The 22,820-nt window shown below is 41.0% G+C and overlaps 1 protein-coding gene across 2 annotated transcripts in view; it reads left to right on the plus strand.

The window, feature by feature from the left end:
• The first annotated feature begins 13,180 nt into the window (after window positions 1-13,180).
• Window positions 13,181-22,820, plus strand: part of PROKR1 (prokineticin receptor 1) — an 18,881-nt gene continuing 9,241 nt past the window's right edge. For both annotated transcript variants that reach the window (XM_027865433.1, XM_027865432.1), the window contains exons 1-2: window positions 13,181-13,431; window positions 16,199-16,803. In XM_027865433.1, coding sequence (XP_027721234.1) covers window positions 16,331-16,803 — 473 coding nt within the window. In that variant the 5' untranslated portion in view covers window positions 13,181-13,431; window positions 16,199-16,330. The remainder of the gene's footprint in view (window positions 13,432-16,198; window positions 16,804-22,820) is intronic.

A 22,820-nucleotide genomic window follows, 5' to 3' on the forward strand; every position in this document is an offset into this window, starting at 1 on the left:
TTAAATGGAAACAAGATGAGCTTTCAGTTCAGACAAGAAAGGAGCCCCAATCTCACCCTAGAGGTCAAGGTCTCTAGGAAGCAAAGCTGGAAATATGGGACATGTTAAAGACCCAGCTTCCTCTAAATAGCTGTCATTTCCAAAGTTTGTCTCTCTCTCTTCCCCACTGTCTGGAGTCAATCTTCGAATGAATCCGGTATGCACATCCTCTCTCAAAGAAACAATCTCTCTCTTCTCTACTTTCATCAACTTGTCCACTCGTCAGCTTACCAGCTTATATTTGTGTGTCTCATCTCTGATATACACTGACTGTATGATCCTGGCCTAGTCACTTAATGTCTCAGTACTCTAAACAGATCTCTAAGATGCAGAGATGATGACGACCTACAAAGGAAAAGAAAGTTTCCTCACTTGTGTTCCCTATGCCAATGAAATCACAGATGCATTCCCTGTCCCTACATCCTATAGAATATTTTTAAATAACTATGAGATAATTTTATGAAACAGGGCACTGTAGCTGAATAAGTCAAGAAAGGGTCCGTCCAACAGTTGGCACTCAAACTGAATCTTGATGGAAAAAGTCTTGGAAGGAAATTAGGAGTTCCAAGAAGTAGAGATGGAGAAGAAATTGATCCCAAGCATGGAGAAAAAACAGCATAAAATATGGAAATGGAAGATGGGGTGCCTTATGCAAGGCTCAGCAATTAGGCCTGTGTGACAAGATGATAAGAGTTCGTGGAAGGAAGTAGAGTATAGAAAGACTAGAGGTAAGACAAAAAGTAAGAAAGGTCAAGGTTGGGAAAAGTTTTCAAAGCTAAACAGAAGAGTTTATTTTTGGTCCTAGAAGTAACAGAGAGCCACTGAAGTTTATTTGATAGAGGGGTGGCATAGTCAGATCTGCCCTTTATGAAAATCACTTTGGTGAAGAGAAATAAACAGAACCAGGAGAACATTGTACACAGTGAAAGCAATATTGTAAGGATGATCAGCTGTGAAAGACCTCACTACTCTGATCAAGGCAACGATCTAAGACAATTCCAAAGGACTCATGATGAAAAATGCTGTGTACCGCTATAGAGAGAACTGATGACTTCTGAATATAGATTGAAGTATACTTTTTACTTTCTTTTTCTTTTTTGTCTGTGTCTTTTTTCAACATAGCTGATATGCAAATTTGCTTTGCATTATTTCACATGTATAATCAATATCAAAGTGCTTGCCTTTTCAAGGAGGAGGAAGTGTGGGAGGGAAAGAGAGAATTTGGAACTCAAAATTTTAAAAAATGATTGTTAAATTTTTTGCATATAACATGGAAATATTTAACAAGATAAATTAAAATATATTTTTAAAAAGACAATTACTTAGGTGGTTGAATGAAGATGGAGCAGGGAGAGGCTTGAGATAATGAGATCAAATAAGAAGCTATTTCAATTCAAGGGGAATAATATGAAATAAAACTGGGAAGGTAAGTAGGAGTGAGATTATGAAGAGCTTTAAATGCCCAGCTGAAGAGTTTATATTTTATCTTAAACACTGGGGAACCATTGAAGATTTGTTTACTCCTTAAGTAGAAGATATGTTCAGATCTGTTTTAGAAATGTTAATTTAACAGTTCTATGGAGGATAGATTGGAAAGGGAAAACGCAGCAGGCGTGGATACCAATTGGGGGATATTGCAATAGTGCAATAAAGCTTGGCCTAAACCATAAATGTAAACTGGGGACTGGATAGACCAGCACACTTGGCCTGTTCTCTATGCATGCCTATTGTCTGAATTTGTGTAGAGGATATGGGAGATACGCCAGTGTCATCTGAGATTTTAAAACATTTCTCTATGAGAGAAATAGGGGGAACAAATCTAGGTAATGGATACTGTTGGAGTCCAGGGGAGACTTTTGTATCAAAAAAGTCTCTTGAATTCTAGACTTGAATTCTAGACTTACTGGATTATGGAGAAGCATGAAAACAGTTCTCGCTGGGTCTTACCTAAGTTTTCTTGATGACAAAATGGAAAATTTTAATTTTATATGACCTCAGGTTTCAAATTGTGTGAGGCTTTGGGACTCTTTTGAGAGGTGAATTTGTTTAAACCTTGAATGTAGAGAACTAAATGAAGTATAAAGGAATTAATCACAGACTCAAAGAACATTTTAACTGGAAGGGACCTTAGAGGATGTTGAATTCAATCCCTTCATTTTATAGAGGGGAAATTGAGGCCCAAGGAAGTTCAGTGACCTGCTCAAAGTCAGCAACAGGGCAAAATCTTGGATTTAAGTCATCTCATTGCTAGTTCAATGTTCTTTCCACCATACCAGGATGCAAATAACAATTAGGCAGAATTATGTTGACAGAGCAGTGACTTTCAGGATCTAAGCTGATAATAAAGGCTAAATGGTAGTCAACTTGGTGACTCAATGGCAATACTCAGGAGCAACTTGAAGAAAAACTTTGTAAGATGTGTATTACACACACACACACGCACACACACACACACACACACACACACACACACACACACACACACACACTACCTATTCCCTTCATCTTAAATGCAGTTGGGTGAGGTGTTGGATTTGGAAGACTTGAGTTTGAATCAGAAACTTAGGCAATTCATTTAACCTGCTTCAGCCTCAATTTCCTCATTTGTAAAATAAGGATAATAATAGATCCTACCTCACATAGTTGTTGTGAAAATAAAATGAGATATTACATGTAAAGCACTCTGCAAACCTTAAAGTGCTATATGTTATCTATTATTATTACTAATAATAATTAGCTTCCCTGTTCGCAGACTCATGTCACAAATCTGACCATTTATTAAGCTTAAAGGTGAATAAATATTGGGCTGTGACCTGTTGAACTGAACTCACCTCTGGGGAAGATAAAGCTGTTTAACGATTAGGCCTCTTCCTAAGAGCAGTTTTCCATAGCGAGGGAGAGAGGCATGGAATATTGATTCTATGTTTCCTCAGCTCAACTATCTTTGACGTTATGTTCACAAAGTACAGACCTTTTCTAGCTATTTGAATGTTTGGCTTTAGTAGGTCCCATCATGAGTGGAGAGTCTCTACCACCAACTCAGAGCCTAAGCCTTCCTTTTTACCTAAAGAAAAGCCTTTAAATCTTTTCCCTTGAGCTATTTCAAAGGATTATTCAAGTCTTTGGATCTGTCCTCTGAGTTAAATAGCATCAAAAATCTTTAGGGGCTTTCTCCCATCACCTTCATTAGCCATATGTCCTCGATGACATCATCTGGCTAAGAGCTGGTAATTGCATGGTACCTTGTGGCTCACAAAGCATTTCATCTGCATGTTCTGATTTGATCATTGCAACAACCCAGTTAGGTGAGTAGTATAGGTGTTTTAACGTCATTTTACAGATGAAGAAATGAAATACTAGATAGGGTAAGTGAAATCACACCTTCAAAAGTCTAGTAAGCATGGGTTAGCAGAATTTGAATTCGGATCTTCTTGACTATTTCCAGGACTCTCAACACTACACTATATTGCCTTTCTAATTGTCAGTGCTTTATCAATTTTCACTCTGTTAGATGTGCTCATTTCTCATCAAATATTTAGTTCCCAGAAAAGCATCAAATCATTCGCCCCCTACACTTCACATCTCTTGCTCGTCTCTCTTCCAGGTCGTAAGTAAAATTTGCAAAGCACTTTACAAATATTAACTCATTTGATCCTCCCAACAACCCTGTGTGGTAGGTGCTATTATTATCTCCATTTTATAGATAAGGAAACTGAGTCAGAGAGAGGTTAAGTGTATCACCAAGAGTCACACAGCTAGTAAATGTTTGAAACCAGAGTTGAACTCAGATATTCCTGATTCCAGGTTCAGAGCTCTCTCAGTGGTAACAAATTTCTCCTCTTTCTTCCTGTTTTGCTTAAGACCTTATGATTCTCATTTTGCAATCCAGAGACTGTTACTCTGGTGACCAAGCTATTAAGGTAGCAGGGCTCCTGCTTCTAACTTCCTCAACCAGTCAATAAAGATTTCTTCTTGTTGTTGTTCAGAGCATTTTTTTTCAGTCGTGTCCAATGCTTTGTGACCCTATTTGGGATTTTCTTGGCAAAGATACTAGAGTGGTTTGCCATTTCCTTCTCCAGCTCATTTTACAGATGAGAAAACTGAGGCAAACAGAGTTAAGTGACTTGGCAAGGGTCACACGGTTAGTAAGTGTCTGAGGCTAGATTTGAACTCAGGAAGAGGAGTCTGCTTGACTCCAGGCCCAGTACTTTGCACTATGGTGCCACCTAGTTTCTTATAATAGGCCTTACGTGTCTATTATGTGATAAGAGCTATCCTTGGTACTCAGAATATATGTTTTGTTAGAAGAGTAGGGGGATACACTATATGCCCAAAAAAAGAAACTACAAAACAAATACAATGTGATTCAAGTATATGGGGAACTCCTAACAACTGAAGGAACCAAGAAACATCGCTTGAAGGAAGAGATGCTTGAACTGAACCTCACAGAAGATTCTTTGCAAGAGTCCTGTCCCTCTGATGTCCCTTCCAAATCCTCTTTAACTAAGCTCTTCATTTCACAGTCTGACCTTCAGTTGGAGCCAAACTGCTTCTTTTTCAAAGGCCACTTGTTCTCTTCTAACATTCTAAAGACATTTGTAACCTCAAATGAGCAGCTTTCAACACAGTTTGAGCCACACAACACTTTCCTCCTCTCCAGATCTTACTCCAGTATTAAGTCATTCATATCCAGGAAAAGTCTCCCTAGATTTCATTTCAGGCCTCCCCTTTTTTCCCCCCATCTTGTTCATTCCCAAAGAAACCTGAAAAGCATCTCTGTTGAGCATGAAACTATGATCCTTTATGGGACCTCTGCTGAAGACATCTTCCTGGCTCCAGACAGTTCCTTAGGAACTGCTCATTACATTAGCCTTGGGGGTAGCTCCTCATCATGCAAGAGTCAAGCTGACCTGAAATCAAAGAAGGAGGAATATTTGGGTATAGAATCAACCAAACCCAAACAACCAATATTCATTATGATGTGATTCTGTACATCATAGCACTAAAAAAGTGTATGGATCTTAGGAGTGTGAAGCATCTCAAAAATTAGCATGCCTTGAATTCATTTCTGCCGTCTCATTCTCTTACCCTTTATTTCCTATTCCTAATTCTTGCTGCTAATATTTATTCACATGCCCATGGCACTATATAATAAAAACACATTTCTAATCATATGCTTTTTTACTTATCCCATAAGCAGCTATCCAGTAAATTTACTTTAAAATGCCATAACTTTATTTATTTTTTCCTCTTAAATGAAGTCCTTTCCTTCAGATGCTAGGCTGGATGACACATAAGGTTTAACAGACTGTGGGTATTTTTGAAAAGACAGCTCTTCAGATAAATTATAGGCCCTTATGCTATTCTTTAAATATAATCATTATCATTTCACTCTAAGTCAATATGTACAACAAACACCTAATATTAATAATTTACAAAACACTTGTTATTTGCAGAGCATTGTGCTAAGCTGTGGGAAAGAGATCAAAAACAAGTTATCTTTTCAGTGCCAATACTGGCCCCCTTCTCCCATTGGTGAGTTCCATGGGAATCATTCCCAACTGTTGGTGAATTCTTGGACTCATCCCCCAAACTGAGCTTCCATTTTGGTGATAGGCCCAGTCTGGCTATTCGTCATTCACCTCCTGGCTGTGCTTCGGACTCTCTAGATTTTGCCACCATGCCCCTATGTGAGTACCTTCTTCCCCCATGCTCCACATCTTAATTCCCTTTTGCATGTTGTCTAATGCCATTAGAATATAAGCTATTTGAGGACAGGTACTGTCTTTCTTTTTGCTTATAGTTGTATTCTTATCATACTTTAAGTGTTTAACAAGTGCTTGTTGCTTACCTTCTTACCTGGACAGCTAAGAAATCAGCTTAGAATGTCTTCAGGAAATTGCAAAGCTCCTTTAAATATCCTAAGCTTTCATTGAAAGCAAAGGCCCATCATTTTAATGCCAACATTCTACTAGTGTTGCTATATGGCAGTAAGGCTTGGATGTCTCTAAAGAATGAAAAAATGAATGTTACACTGAGGAAAATGAAGAAATGCATGGTGGGTATGAACTGAGTGCAACATATGACTAATGAGAAGTCTTGAAGAATAGCAATAAAAGATATTGGCAAGAAAATATAAAATAGGAAGTGACAGGCTGGTCATGTGATGAGGTAGAAGCGTGGACATCCAGGGTGCTCCATTGACATCTTCATAAAGTCAGGAAAAAGTAAGGAAAGCCTCTTCATCTTTGGGTGAAGCTCCACTGTGGCATACTGATGAGAGAATCAATGGACAAGAGACTCTTAAGATTGGTAAATATCTTCTACACTGTGAGAGGGAACATCTGAATCAATGATATCATAGACCCACTTCAGTAACCAGAGTGTAGGAGTCCTTAAGTTTTGGGGGTTATGGACCCCTTTGGCAGGTTGGTGAAGCCTATGGACCCCTTCTCTGAATAATATTTTTAAATGCATAAAATAAAATACATAGGACTACCAAAGAACCCAACAATTTCAAAATACAATTATCAACATAAAAAAAGTTCCCAGATCCCAAGTTAAGAACCTCTGTCCCAGTGGAATGTAAGCTCTTTGAAGGCAGGGTTGTCTCACTTTTGTATTTGTGTTACCAGGGTTTAGCCCAGCACCTGACATGCTGCAGGCACTTGGTACTGTTTGTCTACTGAGTGACTGTTTGAAATTCCTTTAATTGTAAGCTCTGGACCAACCAAAGGCTAAAGTTGGAAGAGACACAGAGACATTCGAAATGATGTAAAGGGCAATCATGCATCAGGTAGGGGTTGGTCTAGATTGGTAGTATCAATCCCTACAGGCCACATACCAACTTAGAAAACCACAAATAGACATTATTTACTTTGCATTGTATTTTTCTTGGACATTTCTCAATTACATTTTAATCTGGCTCTGGCAGCACTTAGGACTTTTGCCTTCCACTGAGATTGACGCCTAGATGAACTTAGGGGTCCCTTAACAGCTGTAAGATGACATGTGTCCAAGACCATGTAGCCTTACCTCATTTTACAGGTGAGAATGAGATTTAGAAAGGGGAAGCCACATGATCACAAAGTGAATTATTGGCCAAGCCAGAACTAGAGCTCAGGTCTATAGGTTCGCAGAAGAAGAATACTTTTTTATTTTACTATGTCATTCTGTCTCTCAACTTCTGACCCCAGTGAGTTCACAGGCCTATTGTGGGGCCATGCCATACACCCATGAAATAGGTAATGATATGTTCATAAGTGCCAATGATTGGTATAGATGACAAATACTATGGGACAAGTACAGAGGAGGAAGGGGCCTCTGTAGATTGAGCTAGGCCTCGAAGCACAGGCAGAGAACAACAGAGGGCCTTGCTCTCAGAAAACTATTGAATGACCTCTTTGAAAACAGTTCACAGCAACAACCCTGGGAAAATAGCTGAGATGGAGGTAGGGTGATATATGAGCGAGTCAGCCCTGGGCATCTTCCAAGAAGCTTTGGCATTATTTATAACACTGGAGAAGGAAAGAAGGGAATGCTGTGTGTGTGAAGGGAACAAATCTGATAAAAGCAAGGGTGAAAAAGCTGTTGAGCAGATTTAAGAATGTGGGCTGCCAGACAGCAGCAGTTGTGACTGGGTCCTGGGCCAGACATCCTGGGAAGAGACAACTTGCAGACTGGTAGATTTGCATAGGCAGCAGCGATGTAATGTCATAGAATAGGGACTGGGTTGGGAATTGGGAAATCTGGGCTCTATCCATTGTAGGACACTGACTGAATTGTAGGACATATTACCTTGAGAAAGTCCTTTCACCTCTATAAGACTCAGTGTCCTCAAGTCCCTAGGCCTTAGGCCTTGATGAACTCAGCTTCCTCAAGCTACAAGGCTTGAAGCTGTCTTGGGGACTTTGCATTAAGCCCCTAGGCTTGTCATCTTTCTTGATTTTCTCAAGGCACACTAATATCTCAATCCCAACAGAGGCACTTATCCTCCCAGGATTTTCTAGCACCTGACAATGTTTGGCTCCTTAGGATTAGCGGTCCCCACTTGCTATGTCCATATTACCTTTCAACCTTCTTTCATTAACACCGCAGTTGGATTCCTCTTTGGGGCATCTTCTTTCTCCTTTTTCTCCTCTCCGTTGCTGTTATTGTCGTCATCAGAAAGGACAACCTCCTATCTATCTACGCCTCAGAACACTAGTGTATTTATAAGGGAAAAGAAAATATGCTAATTCAGAAACAATATAATAGGATAAGGTTGTTAGGAGTGGGACTAAAAAGAAAGCTCTCTAGTCTCAGACTAAGGAACACTTAAAATACGAGGCTATTCTAACTGGACTCAAAGTCAGAAGGCCTGGATTTGAGTTCTTGCTTCAAGATTTACTAGACAAATCATTTATACTTTCTCACACTCAGTTTTCTAAACTGTAAAATGAGGATGATTTTTGTGCTATGTACTTCACTGGACAATTAAATATTTAAGCAATCAGATCAAAATTCTACTATGTTGTAGTGGCTGTTCTTTCAGAGTTACTGTAGCTAAATATCTTATCCGTCTATGGCCACATTCTATCCACATTACAGGCAATCACTTAACTAGCTAGATCTCTTCCCTTCCCCAGTTAAGGAGGGCTAAAAACATGTAACAGATATAGGCATCGTTCTTATAACCTCACAAATCAGAGGAATTTCAATTGCTGTATAAGACCCTAATTCACAAAAGAAGGTCACTTTACAGCCCTCATCTCTAAAATTAAGAGACTACATTATATGATCTTAAATCCCTTCCATCTCTGAAACTCTCTGACTCCATGAACAAACTGTCAGATGGTTCAAAGAAGGCCACAGATGCAGGCATGATATTCTTAAGCCTAGGGGAAAGTACTAACAGATTGGAAAAAGAACTAGACTGGTCTTTACATGATGAATCTGGGGTCATCTGAACTAGACTGGTCCTTAAACAATAGACATATAGTCTATAAGCAGACTTGTACTGCTACTGATTCACATTGCTGCAGTGCATTAAGATTTAAGGGCCTGGTATGTGTTAAAACACTCTAGAAATGTCAATTATCATTATTGTTTTCATTTACCCTGATTCATTTCCTGGCCCATTTCCAAACTATGCTGCCTATACTCTGGTCATTCCTCTTACTCCCCTCTCACTGGATCCTGGACTCTTATAGATGAACTTTTGCTTTCTCTTATCTGGAACCAGGACTCTATGTTACTTTTGAGCTATTTTCAAACCATGTTGCCATATGGGTATCTCTGTACCTCTTTCCCCCACTTATTAGCCCCCCTTTTTGTGTTGTTTCCTTCCATTAGAATGTAAGCTCCTTAAAGGCAGGGATTGTATGTTTTGCTTCTTTTATTTGTATCCCTAGTGCTTAGTACAGTGCTTGGTGCATAGTAAACACTTAATAAATGTTTTTTTTTTTATTCACACATGAAATCTTTTTCTAGTTGGAGTCTCTTAAGTCTCCTGTCCCCAGGCTGAGACTGGTGTCTACTCAGAATAGATTTTAGGATGTGGGCCTGAGCCTGCAAGATGAGCTCATTCTCTCATTATGCCATGCCAAGGTCACTCTCAGCCAATCAAAACATTTTACTCATTTTACAGGCAATCACTTTGCTAACTAGATCTCTCCCCTTCCTCAATTAAGGAGAACTAAAGACATGTAACAGATATAGACAGCGTTCTCATGACCTCACAAATCAGAGGAATTTCAATTGCTGTATAAGACCCTAATTCACAAAAGACAGCCCCTCACCTTAGAGCCCTCATCTCTAAAATTAGGAGACTACATTATAAGATCTTAAATCCTTTCCATCTCTGAGACTCTCTGACTCCATTAACAAACTGTCAGAAGGTTCAAAGAAGGCCACAGATGCAAGCATGACATTCTTAAGCCTAGGGGAAAGTACTAACAGATTGGAAAAATCAATGAACCAAGAATTGAAAGGTCCCCAACTTCAATGATGAATCTTGCCAAAATGAAACAGCAAAGCACATAATTTCAATATTGCCCCATGAAATGGCAAGGGGCAGGGGAGGTTGTGATATAGTGAGACAAAGAAAGCATAACCAAAATTTCTACTCAGCATGCTGTGAAAAAAATTAATCTTTGTATCTCTGTGGTGGTAAATTATTTCTCTCAGATAAATGTTCTCTTGCCCAAGGAGAGCCATAAGCAAGGTAATGATTTGTGGAAAATCTTTCATAGGATCATAGATTTAGAGCTGGAAAGGACCTTAGGGGTCACTGAGTTCAACCCCTTCATTTTACAGATGAAGAAACTGAGGCACAGCAAGTGACTTGCCTAGGATCACACAGTCTCTGAAGTAGAATGTGAACCCTGTCCTCAAGTCTAGAACATTATCTGGCACAAATACCAGACTCTCTCTCACTTCAATGCCTCTTTAAATCTTCTCCTTTCAGATAAGGCAGCATATATACCCTTATTGCAGGTCAATTTCTGAGGAGGAAATGAACAGCCTTCTGAATGCTAACCTTGAAAACCAGAAACAAACAGCAATATGTCACCACCTCCTTGTGCTAAACCTTTCACGTTTTGTGTATCATGTTTTTTTAGGACTCCTTTTCTTTTTACTGGGCTTAGGAGTTTTGGGATTGATCTGTGGGCTGTTTACAGTCGATGCTTTCCTTTTGTTTCTTCTGTCTTTATAGGTAAGGTGGGGAAAGGAAAGAGAAGTATTGATGCAGGTGAGTCAATGCCACAAGATGACATAACGTTTAGTTGTTATAAAAAGGGTAGCTGTAGGAGGCAGCTAGTGCAGTGGAAAACTCAGGAGACCTGAGCACTACAGGAAGTCCTCACTCCTTTCTTATTATTTGTCTATGGCCAGAGACAAGTAATTTCCCTGCTCTGGGCTCTAGCTCGCTCATCTGTAAAATAAAAGGGTTGGAAAGACAGTAATAAGATGGTGATAATATAAATTGAGAGCTCTTCAAGGGCAGGGACTGTCTTTGCCTTTCTTTATATCCCCAGTGCTTAGCATAATGTCCGGCACATAGTAGGTACTTATTCAAATGTTTATCAACTGACATTTATGTAACACTTTAATGTTTGCTAAGTGCTTACTTAATGTTATGATTTTTAAAGGCCCTTCTACTTCTAAAGGTCTGTGATCTATAAGTAAGGATAAGTCTATGTTTGTGTTTCAAAAAGAGGTGTGAGCATTATGAAGCCTTTGGCAGAAATTACTGTACCATCAAAGACTTGGAAATGAGCTCTCTCCCCTCCCCACAAGGGACATCAAGGGCAGTTACTTTGGCTCCTATCCCCATCTTCTCCCATATGGCTATTTCCATAGCAGCCTCCTTGAATTAGGCAACCCCTCCTAGCTGGGATATGGTGAAAAGAGCATGGGCTATAAAACTCAAATACTTGGAAGAAGTCCTGGCTTCTCTGTTTACTTCATGTGACTTGGATCTGAGACTCAGTCCCCTCATATGTAAAATGAGGGCTTTAAATGAACTTTCCAGAAAGATGAACTTCATAGAATTCCTATTTTCCTAAGATATAAGAACTTTCTCCCTAACAGGGATTCTTCGTAATGCCCCCCCATTGCCCCCTACACACACCTGCTGTTTTTCCTCTAGCCTGAGAAAGAAACAGAGCTAACATTTACCCAATGCTTTACCTACATTAATTGAGCTGATTCTCACAACCAACCCAAGGAAGGCTCTACAGGAGTTATTATTCCCATTTTACAGAGAAGATAGAACCTCAGAGAGGCTAATTATTAGCAGGTCTCTCTGAAGGGGAAAGCTAGATGACTACTCAGTAGATAGAGTGCTGGGCCTGGAGTCAGGAAGATCTGAGTTCAAATCTGGCCTCTGATACTAGCTGTGTGGCCCTGGAAAGGTCACTTAACTTTGTTTGCTTGCCTTTCCTCATCTGTAAAATGAGCTAGAGAAGGAAATGGCAAGTCGTTCCAGGATCCTTGCCGAGAAAATCCCATGAACAGTAGGGTCCATGGGATCACAAAGAGTTGGACATGACTAAATAACAGCAACAATAACTCCCTGAAACAGGCAGAGGCAAGCATCTCTAGCCACTGGGCAATCCTGCTAGTCAAGGAAAACTGGAGATGAAAAGTATTACCTTCTGAAAAGCTGGTGAATATGACCAGGGCCAGGTCAGGACAAAATTAGGAAATCAATAAAGGGGGCCTTCCTGAACCCTTTGCGTCCAGGTAGTCCTTCCTTCCCATCTCTCCTCTCCTTAATTTAATCTATTACAATTGCTTCCCAATGAGCTCCCCTGGGGAGATTTGCATTTGAAGAAGGGGCAACGTCACCTGTTGGCTTAAACCCAAGCAATGAAGCCAAAAGGTGAGACTTCAGGCATCAGCATCTCCCAGGAAAGGGAAAGTGTTTTGTGGCCTAGAACAGAGGGATGGGCGTGGAGGGTGGCCTTTCAATTCCCTTTAAATCACTCTGTTCCAGCTTCACCTGCTCAGAAAACATATTGCTAGTGCGATAGCAGAGAGTGCCTGCAGCACTCAAGTTGTCTCTTGCCCACACGGTTTTCAGAAGCCTGGAGAGGTCATTTTCCAGACTAAGGATCTTCTAGTTCTTGACTTTGAACCGAGAGCCCGGTTCCCTTCTTCTGTTATCTTACACGCGTGCACTCACCGGCTAAGACTTTCTTTTCATCAATTGCATCTTAAGAGAAGTTGCTCAGGCTGAGATTTTCGTTCCCAATGGTTGCCACTGTGCATTTGCGTCCGAGCGCAGCTGCGCGTAGACAGACGCAGCGGCAGCATCTACAGACCCTTGACCCGTAGCTGGCCAGCTTCTGAGAAGTTCAGAGCGGACTGGAATACCAGCTTTTTCCCCAGCGCCTGAGGACTCGCGCCAGCCATCACAGAAGAGACGATCTCCACTCTGACCAGCCAACGCCAAGACTGATAGGATCTTCCGCCTCCCACCTTCATCGTGTGACCCCTACGTTTCTTCCCCTTCCCTGGCATCTCCCCACCCAGGCTGCAAAGAGAGTGTGTCATCAATCAGTCCGCCAGGGGGAGCGCCAGAGCCAACCGCTGATCTGACCAGATCGCCTGGGTCCGCTGGAGAGTGGAGAGGGTCCCGCCAATCTGCGGGCGCGGAGGGAGGAGAGCTAACTGGTAGTAGTGGTAGCAGAAAAATCCCAGCACGGAGCCCAGAAAACGGGAGAAAGAGGTGGGATCGTTTCTGCTGGGGTACCTCGGGGGAAGAAACCAGTCTTCTCCACCTCGCGCCCCTCTCCCTCTCCAGGAAAAGGAGAAACGGCAAGCTGACCCCGACTCCTCTCCATTGCAACCCTGTGGATCGTTCTGGGCGAAGAGAAGGCGTCCAAAGAGCCCGATAGAATCCAGGTACTGGGCTCTCTCAGAACCAGGGGTGGGGGCGAGGGGACCAGGGGATCAGACTGAGCCTGGCACCTTAGTGGGAGATGTGTAGGGCATCCTCGTACCTCTCTAGGACTGTTTATGAGTTTCCCTCTCATGGGATGTACGATTCCCTGCAGTCTCTCTGGGCTCCTCGAAGAAAGTAAGATGCTAACTTGTTAGGAAATGTTAGCCACCCTCGGAATTCTTGCAAAGTGGGAAACATCAGAGAATGAGAGGGTTCTCTGAGAGGTTGGAGACTGAGGGGAGCTGGCTACAACTTGGGTGCTGAAAGCAGATGGAAAGAGGAAAGGAATAAAACAGGCAGTGGGCAAATTCACTCCCAAATGTTCTTGATCGCTTCCCCTGCTGTGTCACCCTGCCCCCCAAAAGTTTTCATTTCCCCCTGTTTTTAAAAAGTGAACTTTAGACTTAGCCCTCTCAGTTAGTAATTCCCTCCATAAAGTGAAGTGCCTCGCAGCAGAAAGTCCCCTCTCTTCCCCTATTCCCACCCTTGTAACTTAGGGGTCAGAGAGTGGCAGTAGCAATTGGAGAAACTGAGGCTGAGATTAAAATCCAAAGGTTCCTGAAGGAAAGGAAATGTCACATCCTGACATTTCATCCTTAGGCTGCTGCCACTCATATCTCAGCTGGTTTAAAAGAGCCTGAGGGAAGAGGGGCAGAACTGATGATTACCTAAGGACAGAACAGCCTTGGAAAGAGATTGCAGATTGGGCTTCCTACGCAGAGGGGCTTACTGGTCCTACCTAGAGAGGGAAGAAGGGAAAGGGAATGGAGAGGATTTAAACTGCTACTTCTCCAGAGGTCTGCTGCAACTTATCGCTGTGCCTTCCCTTGCTCTCCTGGTCTTTCTTCTAGGTCAGGGACTCTTAGTCTATGATCCATGAACTTGTTTTTGTAAATATTCTGATTACTCTCTTTTGTGTATTTTCTTCATTTTAAAACATTATTCTGAGATGAGGTTCCCTAAACTTCACCAAACTGCCAATGGGGTTCATTGCACAAAAGAAAGGTTAAGAATCCCTACTTTAGGAACTCAGAAAGTAACCATTCTTTGTGGGTGACTTAGCATACCTAGGTTTCTTGAATGTCCCTTTTCAGAGTTGTTTCCTGCACTGGACCTGTTGTATTTTAATCTGGAATCCTTTCCCTTTCCCATCTCTTCCAATAAGTTTTATTGACCAGGCTGCCCAGTAAGACCTTCCTTCTAACAATCAAAGCCTACCCTGGTCATTGAATTGATCTAAGTCCTGGGGAAAAACCTTAGAAACAGCCCCAACTGTATTTTGAAGGCTTTGAGTTAGGGAAGGGAAAGGGGGAAAGGTATGGTTGATTCTTGGTTAGATATGACAATCTGGTGTTGGTAATTGTAGGTATTTTACAGGCATCCAGGTTAGTTTTTCTTTTCTCCTTCCTAGAGAATAACTGGTCAATCCAATATTGATTGTTCAATGTTTCTTTGAGTTCTTTCTGATCTAGAACACTATTTGAGGAAGGAACTTGGAGCCTTTATGGGGAATATTGACACAAAACAGCTCATTTATGATAGAATTCAGCTTTCCTACCTCCTTCCCTGTCAGGACTCTGTTATGACCATACTGCCTTCTCCTTCTAGTTCACTGAGAGCTAAATAGTCTTACACTTAAGGTTTTCTTTAAAGGGTACAACCTTTTGTGAAAATTCTTCAGGCAGCTAGGTGGTGCAGTCGAAAGAGCACTGGGCCTGTAGTCAGGAGCACCTGAGTTCAAATCTGGCCTCAGACACATAACATTCACCAGCTGTGTGACTCTGGGCAAGTCACTTAACATAGATTGCCTCACCCCCCCAAAAAAATTTCTGTACTCCTCAGCATCACTGAAGAACATAGCACCAGGAAGGATCAAGAATCAGTGATCTAGGGAGTAACTGAGAGTGAATGAGAAAAGTCCTTGACTATACAGAAAAAGAATTCCCTTCTGAAGTACAGTGACTGGGGAAAGAACAGCAGCCTCATCTTCATGTAGCCCCATCTTCAAGGAGTGTCAAGGATTTTATGGGCATTAACTCATCCTTCCTTTTTATATCCAAGGAAAGTTATTTGTTAAAGGTAGTTATTTTGCAGACAGCTTGGGACTCAGAAGGGGTAAATGAGTGGTCCAGTGTCATATAGCAAGTCAGTATAAGAATGAACACTGGATTTCAAGTCTTTCTAAGCTAGGGTTACAAAGAAGTGTGGCTTGCTTAGTAAAAGACACAGTGGGATGAGGTGATATTTTCCTGCCCTCATTGGGATATATGGTGGCCTTTTTAAGCCATAGAAAAAGAGCTGGTACTTTGGCTAAGGGGGATGACCTCTACAAAGCAAACTAGACAAATTCTCAAGATATCAAGTTAGGCAGAATTTCTAGGGAATAACAGACCTCCATTGCCTTCTGATCACTTTCTACCTTCACCCCTGTTACTGAGAAAAAGTGTAAAAAAAGCATGTTATTCTGGACATGTTATTGGGCCAGTGCCTGATTATTGTCTGGAGTAGTCCAACCAAAGCTGAGTTTCATTTTTTTCTTTATGTCTCTGCCACCAGTTGGTTTGTTTCTAGTTAGTCCTGTTCCCCCTTCATTCCCCTTCCCATCACCCTTGGGTAGTCATTGCTAGTAGGCAGCAAAGAAGATCATGTTGGACTGCAGCCCATACCACTGTGATAATGACATGATTTACTAATATATATCATTTGCTGCTTGTGTCTCTCTCAAAGGCTTGAGATCTACATTCCAATTATGTTGGGAACAAGGTGGTGACTTGCTGTGTAAGAACAAAGTATCTAGCTGGCCCAGGCTCAATTCCATAGCAGTTGAGTTCTCACTCCTTCCTGCCTACGTTGACCACCATGGGACCTGAAGAAGGGAATACCACTGGTGCACACAACAATTTTGCAGCTATCTTCAACTCCCATCGGGAGCGCTCTGCCTCCCTCCCATTCAACTTTAGTTATGGTGACTATGACCTGCCTCTAGATGAGGAAGATGATGTAACCAAGACCCGTACCTTCTTTGCTGCCAAGATTGTCATTGGTGTAGCTCTAGTGGGCATCATGCTAGTCTGTGGCATTGGTAACTTTATCTTCATTGCTGCCCTGGCCCGATACAAAAAGCTGCGCAACCTCACTAACCTGCTCATTGCCAACCTGGCCATCTCTGACTTCTTGGTGGCCATTGTATGCTGTCCCTTTGAAATGGACTACTATGTGATCCGCCAACTCTCCTGGGAGCATGGCCACGTGCTCTGTGCCTCTGTCAACTATCTTCGAACTGTCTCCCTCTATGTCTCTACCAATGCCTTGCTGGCCATTGCTGTAGACAGGTAAGTATTAGACAGGGTAGAGTGGGAGGATGCGGGCAGGAGTAACCACTGAGAGAGATGGTTAGGTGCTTCCACCACACTCACCTGGTAAGAGCAATGTCTCTACCCTCCTCCTTCATGTTAACAAGAGCTGATTTCACAGCTGAGGAATGGCAAGAAGAGCCCCTGTCTCTCATCTAGGACCTGGTGAGAGGTGTCTATGGTCCTTAGATGTTGACAAATCTTGAGTTACTCAGCTGTGGCCTGGCAAGACACTCAGGTTTGCTAGATATTCTACCTGGCCCGGGCTCAGCTGTTGATTTGTGAGAGCAATGTTCTTCAGTTCCTCTCACCTAATCTTACTTAGATTGAGAAGAACAGCTCCAACTCTGAAATTCTGTGATAACAGCTTTAATGTTCAGGGGTCTATTACCTCTAAGCAGCACACAAGTCAAGAGGGACTTTTCAGTTATCAAATAGAGACATCCCTCCCTCCCACCCCCCATCCCCACCCCCACCAAGTCAGTTTTTTCTGAACAACAGATTTTTAAAACAAGGTTACTGGATTTGTTTGCATAAAATCTGCGGGCACATTTACTTATGTTCTTTGGCATAAATCTGTATGCTTATTTGCATACATTTACATGCAGCCCTTCCAGAACCCAGGCTTCAGCTATGTAAAGTGAAATTAATGAGAGTAGCCTATAGCAACTATTATTTATACATTTCTTATGGTCTAATCACTTATGGACTAAGTGACTTTTATCAGATGAGCACAATCTTTTTTTTTTAATCCAATACAAGTAAAGCTCTATTATAAAGCACTTTTCCATTGTACAAATCCAATTTAACTGAGCCATTGTTACCTATGCTATAGCATCCATCCATCCCTCTATATAATGGGATACCACAGTGTTATCCTTTATCCCCCAACACCAGAGTTATGGTAGGACTCCTACCAACAAAGATCATAGAATTTAGAATTATAGAGATCTTGGACACCTCCTTATCTTCAAACCCATTGTTTATGAGCATCATATTCCTTGAAAAATACAAGTATTATAATTTTATAAAGTAAGAACCTAGACAACTCAAATTATTTCCCTAAACCAGAGAAAGGGATAAGAAAATCTAGCTAGTCCTAGGGAAATATGGTACATTCCAAAAGGCTTAGTACATTTTAAGTACTTTGTGATCCTGGGCTATTAAAGTTTAAAATTGCATTAAGACTTTTGGGACAATCTGTTGACAGTCTGATTCTAAAACCACAGGTCCTCCTCCCTGTCCTCAGTATCCTATGGCCTGATAATAGTAATAACAACACCTATGATATAAATATAAATAGCATTTATATAATACTTCAAGGTTTGTAAAGCACTTTATATCTGTTATTTGATGAGGTAACAATTGTAAAGCTTAGCATGAAACATAGTAAATGCTATTTATTATTTCATTATTATTATATATATTTTATATATATATATATATATATATATATCACATAATTTGACCCTCAAGAAAGCCCTATAAGGTAGGTACTATTCTCCCTATTTTATAGATGAGGAAACTAAAGGAGAGGTTAAGTGACTTGTCCAGGATTACATAGGTAGTAAATGTCTGAGGCAAGATTTGAATGCAGGCCTTCCTGACTCCAAATCCAACACTCTATCCATTGTGCCACCTATTACCTGGCAGCAATGAGATCCTCCCATCTCCCTTCTCTAGAACTTTGCCTAATCCTTTTCCCTGGTCAAGATCATCCCAGTTGAGCCTCAGAGCCCTGCCCCAACCTCAATTAATTATTGAGCCCTTAGCAGAGCTGGAAATGGATTTCCAGGACATTGAGCTCGCTGTTCACCGTCAATTTTGAAAGTGAAAGCCCACTCCCTTTACTTAGCAAAAAGACTGTTCTGTGCCTTCACTGAAATCTGCCAGGACTGAGAAGAGGCAGATTGGATTATTTCATGGGACCTCTTACTGGCACTACCTCCTTTCCCTAGGCATGTGCTTAGCTGCTGTAAAATACAAAAAGCACATGCTTTTCTTGAAAAAAAAAATCAGAAATATTTCTCCACCATAGCTCTCAGCTTGTGTGCTCCAAAGCAGCTAGCATTGGCAGGACACAAGGCTGAAAATTCCGTTAACTTGAATGCAAAACATCTGTTCAATTTTAGATAACACGAATTTTCATTTCCCTTTAATTTAACTTTGTTTAAAAAAAAAAGTGGGAGACAAAAGTGAAGGCCCCTCCTGCCCAGTATTTACTTATTGAATTTGCATTCAGTGTCTTTTTTTCTCCCTGGAAATCTTGAGACACTGACCTAAAGGTTTTCAAGCCCACTACATTCTGTACCCATGATCCCCTGTAGGGAGAGATGATGGGACAAAGGAACAGTGGTAGAGACAAAGAAGGCAGCCTGATATTTTAGAGGAAGACAACAAAAGCAAAATAAGAAGGGGAGATTTTCAAATTCATCACCTTTGTTTGCTGGTACAATTAGAGCACAGTCCCCAGCCTATAGCAGCATTGACTAAATAAACAGAAACATCCCACTGTTTAAAATGGCCCAGTTCCTTCCTTGGTACAGAGTACCAAGTCACTTGGTACAGGGGTAATGGCTAAACAGAAGGTCAGGTGATCAGGGGAAGCCATTGGTATTATGAATTAGTAGAAAAGAATTGGGATTTAGATAATTTTTCTGACCATGTCATACAAACCAATTATCATTCTTTTAACCCCTACCTTTTCCCCGTCAATTCTGCATTTCTAGCTCCCTCATGGCCAACTCCACCTGGATATCCTGCTGTGATCTCATACTCAATATGTCTCATAAAAATAAGACCTCTTCTTGAGGGCAGCAAATGTGCTGTTTTTCTTTTCCATCTCATGAACAGAGTAGCTACCATACAGTAGACACTTTTAAAAGGCTAGTTGAATAACAACTCAACTTTCTATGGTGTTTAAAGATTTACAAAGCACTTTTTTCACAGCAATCCTGTGAGATAGGCTGTGCAAATACCATTGTTTCCATTTTAGTGATAAGACTCAGAGAATTTTTACTTATACAAACTCCACCTATTGTGCCTGATCTGGTTCTACTCTACGGAACAAACCAGAATAAGCCAAATCTCAACACAGATAATAAGTGTCAGAGTCAATATTTGAACCATATTTCTTGATTTTCAAGTCCAGCATTCTTTCCATTGTATCAAACAATCTAAAGCTGAATATGTCATTTTTCCTTAATAAAATGAAAATTAAAACAAAGATCAGATCCCTCTCTGTTCCCAGTTGCTCTCCAAGGTAGTACAGACCAGTCTCCCAGTCACCAGTTTCAACATCTTATCTTCATCCTTTACCTTTTCCTCCTTTCCTACTTTCTACATTGGCAGTAACCAAGTCACACTGGTTCTTCCTTTTCGATATCTACCATTTTCCCATTTCTTCAAATTCCTACTGCCACCAGCTTATTCCAAGGTCTCTTAAAGCTGTACTTTTCCAGGAGTTTCTTATCTGGTAACCATGTACTCAGTCTCTACCCTACTTCAGTGCTTTGTAACCAATACTGAATGATTAATCTTCCTAAAATATTGTCTTATATGTGTCCCCTTTCTCCAGCCCCTGCTCAGTGGCTTCTTATCACCTATGGGAAAAAGTCCAAACTCATTCACCTAATATTAAATACTCTCTTTAACCTTCCCACAGCCAAACAGGTGTATTCATTGTTTATTATGCACACAATTCACATTTCTGGCTCATTGCCTTTCCTCATGTCATTTCCTATATTTGAACCCTGGCTCTGCCACTTACTACCTTCGTGACCTTGGGCAAAACATTTATCCTCCTTGGGACTCAGTTTACTCACTTGCAAAAAGAGGGGATGGACTAGATCAGGGCTTCTTTTTTTGGGGGGGGGGTGAGGCAACCAGGGTTAAGTGACTTGCCCAGGGTCACACAGCTAGTAAGTATCAAGTGTCTGAGATTGAATTTGAATGAAGGCTCTCCTGACTCCAAGCCTGGAGCTCTAACCATTGTGCTACCTAGCTGTCCTAGGTCAGGGCTTCTTAAACTTTTTCCACTCGCGTCCCCTTCAGTGCTTTTTAAATTTAAACTTAAACCCCTCCCCCCATACGGGGTTGTAACCCACAGTTTAAGAAGCATGGGATTAGATGATGTCAGAGGTCTCTTTCAAAGTTAAATCAGTAATTCCCTCCTTTAATTGTACCGTCTCCTTGCTTCTGGTGATCTATATTCAACTCATCTTACAAAGGCAAGGCCAAGTCTCACCTCCTCTATGAACCACTCTTATGATCTCCTATAGCATTTCTTATTTGTAACAGGATTGGAACTTGGTTTATGTTGTGTCTTTTACATGTGTATCCTGTTTCCCCAATTAGATTCCAACCTCCCAAGGGCAGCCATTTTGTCTTCTACATCTTTGTACCCTAAGCACACATAGCAGGTACTTAGTAAATGCTTATCAGTAAGTGATGATGATGAGATACTTATTGTGGCTACCTAGGTAACTAGGTGGACCTTTAACTAGGAAGACCTGAGTTCAAATCTCACCTCAGAAATGATTGACTGTGTGACCCTGACAAGTTACTTAAGTTCTGTCTGCCTTAGTTTCTTCATCTGTTAAATGGGAATAATAATAATACCTACTTCACAGGGTTGTTGAGTGCGATAAAATGAGATAATATTTGTAAAATACTTTGTAAGCCTTGAAGAGCTAAATAAATAATGTTGTTGTTACTTTGGGTCCAAAACTGTTCTAGTTACTGGTGGCAATTTTTCTCAAGGGGTTTATAATCCAACAGGGTTGGGGGTGGAAGAAAAGGAGGACAAGGACAGAACAGATATATAAATATAGAGCTATATAGCCATAGACATGTGAAACAATTACATGCTAACCTATCCAGCACTTAGCAAATGCCTAGCACATAGCAGCATTTAATCAATGCTGTTTCACTTGATTGTGGCATTCAGAGAACAGGGAGATCAGAGCAACTAGAGTAATCAGGGAAGCCTTCGGGGAAGAGGTGGGTCATGAACTGGGCTTAGAAGGATGTGTAGGATAGAAATGAACAAAAAGGAGGAGATGAGTGTATTTCAGGAGGAATTATTCTAGCAAAGGCCTGGAGAGAGTAATGAGTCTGGTGTGTGCCAGAGACAGTGAGAAGACTTATATGACTGAAGTAGAGAATGATGTTGAGGATTAGTAGGATATCAGGCTGATGGATTAAAAAGGTCCAAATTGTAAAGGGCTTTGGAAGCAAAGAGAAAAAAAAGCATAGATAGAATCATTTTGATTTGGAAATAGAAGGGACCTCAGAGATAATCTAGTTCTCAAGGGTAGAGATTATGTTGTTGCTGCTGCTGTTATTTTCCCTAGCATTGTATCCTCACTGTCCTAGCACATAGTATCTTGCAGAATAGGGGTTCCCAACTTGGGATACAAATACCCTCAGAGGGGTACAAGATGTTTGTCAAGGGGTATGGGAAATAACTTTATTATCCTATTAAAATGAATCCTTTTTTTTGCTTTATTTCTTATGTACCTATGCTGGGTAAATGCTAGAATTTATTTCCTTTCATATTAATTAGGGGGTATGAGAAGATTCACCAAAAGCCAAGAGGTATGAATCTGAAAAAGAGGGAATTAGGAATCCAACAGTAGCTTGAATTGTTGAGGCCACCTACAGAATGGCAAAGATAAAACTTTTTTGATTCAGGGAATTCTCACCCCTTTTTGTCAATGTAGTCAGAATATTCCAGGGTGAGTTTATTTGTGATGGAGTTAGTTTCTGATTGACTTCAGGAAGCAGAGAGGAGGGAATGAAGGCTCTCTGGTCATATTGTCATTGCCCTTTACATGGCTCATCTGGTGACTGCTACAATAAAGATGGACGTGGATAGGTATGGTGGTGATTCCATTTAGTCATCATAGAAGAAAAACAAAACAATTTTCTGCCTCATCTGCTGGCATCCCTTCATCTCACCTTGATTACTTGGGATTTTACTCTGCCCAGTCAGC

The sequence above is a fragment of the Vombatus ursinus genome, unplaced genomic scaffold, assembly GCF_900497805.2.
Source record: "Vombatus ursinus unplaced genomic scaffold, bare-nosed wombat genome assembly UNPS02014778.1, whole genome shotgun sequence".
In the NCBI taxonomy this organism is placed as follows: Eukaryota; Metazoa; Chordata; class Mammalia; order Diprotodontia; family Vombatidae; genus Vombatus; species Vombatus ursinus.